This window comes from Rhamphochromis sp. 'chilingali' (assembly GCF_963969265.1).
Source record: "Rhamphochromis sp. 'chilingali' genome assembly, chromosome: 15".
Taxonomy (NCBI): Eukaryota; Metazoa; Chordata; class Actinopteri; order Cichliformes; family Cichlidae; genus Rhamphochromis; species Rhamphochromis sp. 'chilingali'.
Window position 1 is genome coordinate 21,701,104 of NC_137942.1, and position 9,927 is coordinate 21,711,030.

A 9,927-nucleotide genomic window follows, 5' to 3' on the forward strand; every position below is an offset into this window, starting at 1 on the left:
ATGAAAATTCAGTCGACTTGAAGACTCAAACTCACAACAGAGCAACACAGCACAAAGTATTCATTGTCATTCATACTCATATTGTATTCCATTTGTCTTTTTATGTATTTGCTCTGTGTTTATGTGAACTTTTGTCTACTTTGTGTATTGTCTTGTATTCTTGCATTTGTGTATGCATTTTCTCCTTTCAGGTAGCTTTGACCTGTTGAGCACATCCAATGGTACATCCAAAGAAGACTTCTCAGAGTTTGATAGCCTGCGCTCTTCCTCCTCTGTCCCCACTGGTACTCACCCTGTCTTTGTCTCTCTAATGACATGGAGTCTGTGTTGTTGTTGTTGTTGTTTTTTGTTTTTGTCAGTGTCTGTCTGTGCAGATGCGTTGCTTCTGCATGGCAGAGACACACACATGTCTTGTGTTTATATGTCAGTATCACCAGACTGGAGCAAAGGCAGCATTATAACCACTAAAATTAGGTTTTTAAGCTGATTTGGCAGTAATTGTATCAAATTGTGGCCGGGAAACAGCTCTTTGCTCCAGTCTGGTTCCATTTCACTGTGGTGTAATCTGGGGCAGCTTTTGAAGGTACATTGTTAAATAAATTATCAGACTCAGTTTAGGGAAACCCTCTCAGATATGACCTGATTCTTGTTAAATCTCGATTTGGGAATTTACATCTAAATTTAAACTAATCCTATTCACAGCTCCATTCAGGTCTGTGTCTGATAAGGTTCCAGTGAACAGTTTGGACGGTGTTATTCTCTAGTCTGAGTGTGGGAGGATGATGACTTTTGCTCTAGCTCAACACTAACGCAGCACTAATGCAGTCCAAGAGGTGGTGAGGAAAAGAATAAAGTGAAGCGACCTTCTACGGAGCGGATTTGAGCTCCAGCTGAAATCTACAAGATTTATGGGGCATTGTAGGCCTATCTCATCTTACCATGGCTGTTTCTAAGATCTGCTACACTTCATTTCTTATTTTGTGGCAGCAGTTTTCATCTTTGACATTTCCGTTTGTGTGTGTTTGTGTGTGTGCATGCGCGTGCTATTGCTAGTAAGCTGGGTTTATGAGTGCATCAGTGAATGTCTCCACTGCTATCTGACTGCTGCCACAACAAACAGCCAGGCTGTCTGCCTCTGATGTCTTCTCATAATAGCGTCTTCTGATCATTTTATGGCATCAACTCAGTTTCGTTTTACTCTCAGTCTGAATCTGGTTTGCTCATGTGCTGATAAACATGTCCGCTAGTAGGTCGGCGACTCTGAGAAATCCAAATGGACAGCAAGTTTAGAGAACAAAACAAAATAGAATACCACAGTAAATCAATTCTTTTTGTTCAAATACTACTCTTCGGTATCGTAGATGCCTTCAATTATTTGCCGTGCCCGACTGGAGTAGGCATTAAATCCATAATGCTTTGCCCAATTCTGAAAGCAGCTCGTTCAGCTGTAAAATACGACTACCTCTACTTTTGTTCTTCAGGTGATATGGGCATTGCATCTTCTGTCCCCTCCCAACTCAGCCTGGCCAGCAGTAGCAGCCTGGACATATTTGATCCCCTTCCCACCTCAGCATCTACTTCCATCATCACAAACCCAACTAGAAAGACTCCTGAGTCCTTCCTGGGTCCCAATGCTGCCCTGGTCAATTTAGACTCTCTGGTGACCAAACCGGCCCAGCCTGCGCCAGCTGTCAACCCATTCTTGGCTTCAACAGGTGGGAGAGCAAAGAGAATGTGAAATCTAATATTTTATATATTTATTATTATTATTTATTTATTTTCTAACAATCTTAGTGGGATGGGTGAAGAAAGTGTTAGCTTTGAAGTATTTTAGCGAGTACTTTATATAATGTCCAACTGACATAGCCCAACTAAACACAATGTACTGTTGTACTAATGTGTTTTCTTCCTTTGTTTGTTATCCCCTCACTTTATTTAGGTGGCTCTGCTCCAACCCCGGCCAACCCCTTCCAAGTGAGCCAGCCAGCTCCCCCCACCCTCAACCAGATGCGCGTCAGCCCGATGCCCTCTGGCTTTGGCAGCATGGCAGAGCCCATAGGCCTTTCCTCCATGCCTCCTCAGCCCGTCCCCATGGTCCCTCTGACAGGTATGGCCCCCATGGGCCACTCGATGCCTGGAGTGGGTGCTGTGGGAGGCATGGGGATGAGCGCAGGGATTCCATCCTCCATGTCCATGCCCCAGCCCCTGATGAGCATGCCCCCCCAGGCTGGGACTCAAAACACCGGAACCACCAACCCGTTCCTTTTGTGAGAGGATGACAGGGAGAGGGACATCATGGAGTAACCCTTCCTTTTACTCTTCAACTTTAGCCCCTCAAGAAGCTTCAAAACGAACAAGGAGACGTCTTATCTCAATTATCCATTTATAACCAACTCCAAGCCAGAGTCCCAGCAGGACCCTCTCCTACCTTACCACACTCCCTAACTCCTTTCTTCTCTCTTTCTTTCTCTCCTACAAGCTGCCTAGTCCTGTGTTCCATGCTGATCTAATGATAATGTTGATGACCACAAAGAGTTTGCATCAGTCCACAGACTTTTAAGAGTAGCGTCAGTGTTTACAGTTTTTCCACTGAGGCAGGACTTGGCCACAGTCTCTCCTCCCTGTCCTTTTCTCAATCATTTCTCCCTTACTTCTTCCCTTTAGGACCGCTCCTCTCCTCTTCTGTAGTGGAGTGACAGGAGAGTCTGACTGTTCTAATGCCAGGATCTTATCTCTTCACTAGAGCTAATCTTTTATAAGCCCTGCCAGCTGGTGTGTGTGTGTGTGTGAGAGAGTGCACATCTCAGTACTTTTACACTGTGTATTTTCCAGCGAGTCAACTTCCACTCACTGGAGTAAAGATGAGAGATGGTTAGATGTGTTTATACTCTGTGTGCGAGTGTGTGTGTGTGTGTGTGTGTGTGTTACAAAGCAGGAATTTTGCACAATTGTTTGCTTTTTTCTTCTTCTTTTGTTTCTTTCTTTTTTTCTTTTTTTTTCTGTGACTGTTGGGCTCACCGCTACACCTTAGCTTAGGGAGGACGTCCAGCCGCTTAAAACAGCCGAGTCGACACACACACACAAACACAAAAACACAGTGCCTCGGCTCATGGTCACAACTCTCATCTGGTCACTTCCTCTAATCTCTGAACTTTCTTCAGACCCTCCAGATGACCTTTGACCTCAGTGGTTCACAGGAATAACAATGAAAGCTTCTCAGAGGAGATGTTTTGTTTGTTTGTTTTTAAATATCTGTGTTTTTGCTCACATGCAAGTGTACTGATACTAACTACTACATGTTGAGCCCCCCCAAAATGTTTGTAGTGAAAAAGACATGAACTGTGGTGGCATCAGTATTTTTTGTTTTTTTTGCTATATAAATAGGATGCAGTGAGGCATCATGGGACAGTTTTGTTTTTTTGTTTTTTTTTAATTTAAGTTTGTTTCAAGGCTCAAAGGGATACGTGTGGAAGGAGGGTTGTGTTTGTGTGTGTATGTCTGTGTGTATATGTGCGCGTTTGCAGGAGAAATGCATTTAGTTTCCAAGTGTACTTTCATGAACAAGTTTTCCCATTTCTCAGTCTGATAAGTGGAAACTGATTTGGAATTAGTTTCTGAAGTGGAACTCAAACAAGGGGCAACTTAGGCATCAACGACCTTAAGTGTGTGTGTGTGTGTGTGTGTGTGTGTGTGCGCGTGTGCGTGCCCGCATGTTTGCAGCAGATATCAGTGATTGTTGCTTTAACAAAAAAAAATATATTTTAAAGCATATGACAGACACTTGGCATTGTGGGAAGAGTTTACCTCTGACTGGATTTGCTGGCGTTAATCTATCTACAGGATTACATTACCTAGTGGGAACGCACGCACTCACTCACACACACATTTTCAAAGGGGGTTGTTCCAGGATCAGTCTATTGATAGCACAGGGAATCCCACAGCAAACAACAGCGAGTCATGTTACGTAAACGTGCGGTTGTTTTCTTGTGTTGGTTACTTTATTTTGTTTTTGTTTGTGTTAGGTGTAAATCCATAGCCAAGCTTATCAGAGTTTTGGAGCTGTGTACCTAGCTAAGCCATGTGTCATCTTTATTTTATTTTTTTTCCTGTTACTCTAGTTTGTGTCACCCTATGGGTAGGCTATGTAATTCTCTTCTCTTAGAAGCACAACTGTTACCAAAGTCATAGCGACTGTGATTTCGGAGGATGCCGTACTCTGATTACTTTGAACAGTAGAGTCACCGCTTACTGACATTTCCCCCCTTCTCTTTCTGTTTATTGACGCTCTTGAGATCAGAGACTCCATTGTTAAAATGTTTTATATTTCAGAGCTGTTTTACATTTTGTTCAGAGTTTTGTGTAAGAAAGTGTTACTGTTGGCTGAACATCAGCACATTTACTGTCAGCGAGCCGAGTGTCTTGTCTTTCGTCATTTTGGTTGTGAAAGGTGGGTTGATGACATTCAGCTATGGATGAATTGCACCTGGTGTACAGACCCTTTTTTGTGTAAGTCAGAATAGTTTCTTCAGATCTTTCTCAATAACTGCCAATGTGACTGTGGAAAGCTTGTTTTTCCTTCCTTGTTAATTTTTCTTTTGATATGGATTGGCGCCCCCTCGTGGTCTGCTCTGGTATGATAGCTACTCTGCAGGACCGTGGAGACATCCACTTAAAGCAGACCTTCATTTCTCTCAGGCAAAAACAAAAGGAGGGGCAGCTCCGACCATACGTGTGCGTATGCTTTTCACGAGGGTGGCGGTGGTGATTGCTTTTTACGTTTGGGGGTCCTGAATGAATGAATGGATGCAACCCCTGCAGACCAGCAAGCATTTTTACATTTTTTTAATCTCAACTAAATATATGCAAAAATAAAAGAAGGAAAAAGTGAACGAGATAAAAACAGACTTAACGCTTGATGTGTTTTGCAGGATAAAATTTGCTAACTAAGTCTTGTTCATGGAAACACTACTATGATATTCTAGCTCAAGATGTGTCACCTTCTCACCGGCCTTGTCTTTCACTGCGGGCCTGACCTTAAACTTCACTCTCAGCAATTGCAGGAAAGTTTATAGAAGCGTCGAAAAGAGAACAAAGGCTTCGAGCCGTCGCGCTCAAACAGTCTGAGAACGCTGCAGCCGGAAAACGTTTTTTCTTGAATCCCTGGCAGCGTTGTTCACAGTCGTGACTATGGTGCAGTGAAAATGTGGCCTGTGTGTAGCGAGCTCCTCTGTGTTACATTATGTATTCACTATGCTTTTATCAAGAGGACTAACTGACCTTACAGGCTGTCTGTCTTTGTATGCATAAACAGCCTCCTTTATTCTTTTCTTTTCGTGTCTATTTACCTTTCTCATAGTACTGGGAGCAGGCTGCTTTTTCTTTCCTTTTTTTTAAATTTTTTTTTTTTTTTTTATTGGATACGTGCTCAACCTGTTGGCATTATAACTGTATAATATAATTTATCATTTGTACTATTGTAACATACTGTTCTTCTGTATACCTTATTATTCTGTGTAATGGGTTTTTGTAGGAAAAGTCATTGTGGTATTTTAACGACATCTAAACAAATGAACGCAGCAGGCTCCGCACCCCTGTCGGATGAGGACAACTGTAGCTGCAACTGGTTCAAAATAAACTGTGTATCACTTCAGCTCTGTCCGCTCTGTCTCTCCTTGCATGTTGTTTTTAGGGCTGGGGATGTTTTGCCCACAGACTACAGCGATCTGTGCTCAACATGTGTAGTTTATTTGTGTTAGAAAAGTTTTAAAAAAACATACAGTAACAGTGAAAAAAATCAAAAATGGTACAAAAGGTATAACTGAAAGCACATTAGTATAATTCCATCTCTACACAATATTTCCAGATGCGCACATTATTGCTGGTGTCTCATTTGAACACGGGATTGTCACGGTGAGGGGAAAAAATGTCGCCTTAATGAGGAGATGTGTCATTTGGCCCAAATTTCCTTCAGTCTGTTAATGTTACCACATGTTTTATGGTTGTTCCTCTGTTGATCAGCCAGATGTGGCAGAGGGCTTGTTTGCCGGGCCTGATGGTCCCGTCTCATAGTCCATCTTCTTCATGTCTTTAGTCATGATGAGAAAGGAGACTGACACAAAGCCTTGTGAATGAACTCTAGTCACTGCAACATTAAATATAAGACACAGAGTTTTTGTTTTAGTCCAGAGCCTGGAGTAACTTGTGTGATTTGATCTGTTGTGAATCTAAAGGCTCAGTCACTAGAATAAGAACTGCGATAGGAGAAACAACTATTTCAACAGCAACAAGAAGTTAATAGCACTAGACTGGACTCCTTTCGGGTTCCCTGATGTGACTTTAGCACAGCATGCTAGTTTTGGGACTAAAGAAATACAGACAAGAGCCACACACCTTCTCTGCCCTCACCCTGGGCCACCACTTTAGGATCTGTGTATTCAGGCCGTCGTCCCGTCAACCACCTGAACAGAGGAGAGGAAAAAAAATTGTGAACCTTTCTATGTACGACAAACTGGCTTAAGAATATGCATTTAGCTTGAGATAAACTCAGTTTTCTCAGTCTACTCTGGAAGGCTTTTTAAGGCAAGTTAACCATAACTTGATACTTTGATACAAGTGGCTAAAACAAGAGGAAGAAAAGCCCTTAAAAAATGTGCTGCTGCTGTTTTATTTCAGTTACACTGTCAGGACAACAAATGACATAACTTTGGCATGCCACCAAAGTTATGCGACCTTAGGTTGTCAGGAGATAACGTGGGAATACCTTTGTTTGTGTTTTTCCGCATACTGATCACAGAAGCAGGAAAAACAATGTTAATTATTCTCACCATACAGGTAATAAGAGCCTATCTTTAGCTCAGGTGTTGCGCAGTTTGTACTGCTCTGAGATCATAAGCCACCCGAGCTGCTGGCAGAGAGATGAGAAGACCGCACACATCTCACCCTGTGAACTTCTGAAGTCTCCATGTGGGCTCAGGAACAAACATGGGAATGGTTTTCGTATGCCTGAAGAATAAAAATAAGGTTATTTTCTGTTTCAAGCTCTTCCTGCTGAAAGAAGCAGGTGGTGTCTACATGCTGACATGGCTCAAAGGTGAGCACGAGTCATTTGAAAATGGTACTTGTGTAGGGCAACCCACCCCCCAAAAAAACCTAATAAGTAAATGAAAGCAGTACTGACTGTCCTGGTGTGAAGGGGATGTGTGTTGCTCCGTAGCCTCTGACCACATCGTTGCCAAAAACATCTGGACCATAAACACTCACCACAAGCTGAGGCCCTGGAAAATGAACCCATTAATTAATACATAAATTCTGTCTACAATAAGTTTTAGATATTACTTCTATTTATATTTTCAGAGCAGATCATCTGCCTCAATCTCACCTATCTAACATTTTCCTCTGTGGTCTTCCTCTTTTCCTCCTGCCTAACAGCTCCATATTCAGCATCCTTTGTCCAACATTTCCACTTTCCCTCCCTCCATGCCAAACTCTGTCTCCAAACTGCTCAACCTGAGTGGTCCCTCTAATATGTTAATTTCCAGTCCCGTACATCCTGATCACTCCCAGACTCCAAACCATACATCATAACAGATCACACCACCATCCTTTAAACCTTCTCTTTCACTCATGCTGCTATCCTTCTTTCACAAATCGCCCCTGACACTTGTCTCCACCCAGCCTGCACTCTCTTTTTCACCTCTCTTGTGCACTTTGGACGGTTGACTCTCACATACTTGGTTGGCTGTCTGTCAGTACTACAATTCATCTCTTGTCACTCTATCATATACTTTCTCTTGATCTGCAAAGACAGTGCAACTAATTTGCCCTTCTCCTTCTAAAGGACCTAATATTTTTGTCAACAGAGGGCAACTGTTTGCAATTAACCACGTGTTTTTGAGTGTGTTTGTGTAATGCTCACATCCAGATGGATTTGTGCTCTTAAATGTTGTTGCCAGTGGGAAGTTCCATATCAACCTGTGCGAAGCTTGGCTGCTTTTACTAGCAATTTGCGTGATGCCTTCCTCCAACCCCTATAGGACGAAAACAAACAAACACACGAAATTTCAGTAGGGGCTGGACTTTAACCATTTGTTATTTAGTAAAGACTTCATGACCCCTTTTCAGGCTAATTGTTCCTTTACTATATATAAAACTGTAATTTTATATTGAATCTCGAGATGCAGAAAAGGACTTGACAGCTACTCACCGTGGTGGGAGCCCAGTCGTGGCCGTAGACAAAACAATATTTGCAGTACAAGTTGTCATACTCTGGAAACTGAAATACAACAAAGATAATATCAGCTTTACACCTGTACACAAGGGTAAACGAACTGAGAAATGAGACGAATCCATGGCACAAGTTACCTCAAAGGGTGCTAATGCTAGCTGAACAATCAGCTGCTAGGCTAGGCTAAAACACAGAAAGCCCACTCACGTTCGCTCCCTCAATATGTCCGTTCACCGTAAGAAGAAACACGGATGGGTTGCTTGCAGCCATTACGGCTTTAGTTAGTAAACCAGAAGCTGAATGCGTTTCTCTTTCATGAAAGATTCAATCCGCTGCAGAAGAATCCTGCTGCTGATCATTCCGTTGCTAGGGCGACGCTTTTCCTCCTCTCTACGGAAACCTGCTACATCCAAACTGAACGGTCGCGTAAACGCGATAAGGAAATGTTAACACTGTCCACAAGATGACGCCACTGTACCAAACACCGAGTAACAGGAGAGCATCCTGTAGCTTTATATAAACAGTGAACACTATCAGGCTGAGGAGACGGTAATGCGCGTGGTCACATAGTGTACTAAGCGGGGCCACGAGTCACAACATATGATCAAGAAGCAGAGGAAGTGTGGAATGGAGGAGCACAGCATTACCACATTAGTGTTCAGTGGCTTCGATTTATGGCTAGGATTTATTACCATGTCCATTCTTGGGAACAGAAGATGGCAGAACTTAATATGTTGGTTGTCAGCCATTGTTTAAAAACCAGTGAGGAAGAGGAGAAGCCTTCCAGCACATAGGGAAAGTAGAGGATAGTGGGAGCAGTTGTAATACACTTCTGCATAAACTCTCAGGGACAAAACTGATTTTGATGTAAAAACTTTCTGGATCTGCACTATTTTTTTTTTTTCTTCTACTGTTTAAAATTTACATGACAGTGAATTTGAACTTGCATCAATTTAAGCTTACAAACTTACTTGTTTTTAATTTACATCAGTTTTAAAGATAATCTTGAACAATCATGTAGATGCTACTAGATAGAATATAAGATTGTAACGCTGATGTCGGGGTTAATGTCAACATTTAGGACTGCAGGCGCCTTGCTTCTCTGTGTTGATGACTGACTTTACTGTTAAAGATGACATATTGCAATAATTCTACATTTAAAATGACTTCCTAAAATAAAAAATACATCTTTTTGTTTAAAATAGTGCTTACATGTTGACAGAAGGTGTCAGTTTGAAGGTATAATAGCAAATCTTGCATTATTCTCTTAAAATCTCTTATGTCATATGGTAATATCTTAAAAAAAATCAGTCAGTATCTGTTGTCTATATTGATGTAAGTTACCTTAAAAACAGTTTTAAATTGTAACTTATACTCAGTTCATAGGATTATGTTATAGTTACCTCTAGAATAGTTAGGCTTTCTGGGAAAATGCCTTCAATCCACAGACTAACCTAAACATACCTCCAAGAGCTAAACCTTTCTATGTACGTTTTTAGATTTGAGATATAGTGTTATTTGCTTCATTTTTACAGTCTTGCCATCATAAGTGAAAATGTACAAATTGTACTATTAGTGCACATATGTAGTGCTTAATAAATGTATTAGACTATATGTCATAAAAAGAAGAAAACACAAATCGTTTAGAAATCTGTCAAAAACTTGTTTCTAAAATAAAAATTGCATTATTATTTATTAGGTAA

The 9,927-nt window shown here is 41.5% G+C and overlaps 2 protein-coding genes across 3 annotated transcripts in view; one reads left to right on the top strand and one right to left on the bottom strand.

Annotated features, from left to right (window-relative positions):
• The window catches only part of epn2 (epsin 2), a 25,232-nt gene extending 19,752 nt beyond the window's left edge, over window positions 1-5,480 (top strand). The window contains exons 8-10 of one of the 2 annotated variants that reach the window (XM_080906359.1): window positions 192-284; window positions 1,482-1,715; window positions 1,940-5,480. In XM_080906359.1, the coding sequence (XP_080762485.1) occupies window positions 192-284; window positions 1,482-1,715; window positions 1,940-2,271 (659 nt within the window). In that variant the 3' untranslated portion in view covers window positions 2,272-5,480. The remainder of the gene's footprint in view (window positions 1-191; window positions 285-1,481; window positions 1,716-1,939) is intronic. The other variant, XM_080906360.1, reaches the window with a different exon arrangement.
• b9d1 (B9 protein domain 1) lies at window positions 3,410-8,622 on the bottom strand. The gene is made up of 7 exons (XM_080906361.1): window positions 8,432-8,622; window positions 8,204-8,272; window positions 7,916-8,027; window positions 7,178-7,274; window positions 6,940-7,002; window positions 6,391-6,458; window positions 3,410-6,142 (listed from the first exon to the last, which is right to left on the bottom strand). The coding sequence occupies exons 1-7, from the start codon at window positions 8,492-8,494 to the stop codon at window positions 6,015-6,017; spliced, it is 600 nt and encodes a 199-aa protein (XP_080762487.1). The 5' UTR covers window positions 8,495-8,622; the 3' UTR covers window positions 3,410-6,014.
• Between the last annotated feature and the right edge of the window lie 1,305 nt (window positions 8,623-9,927).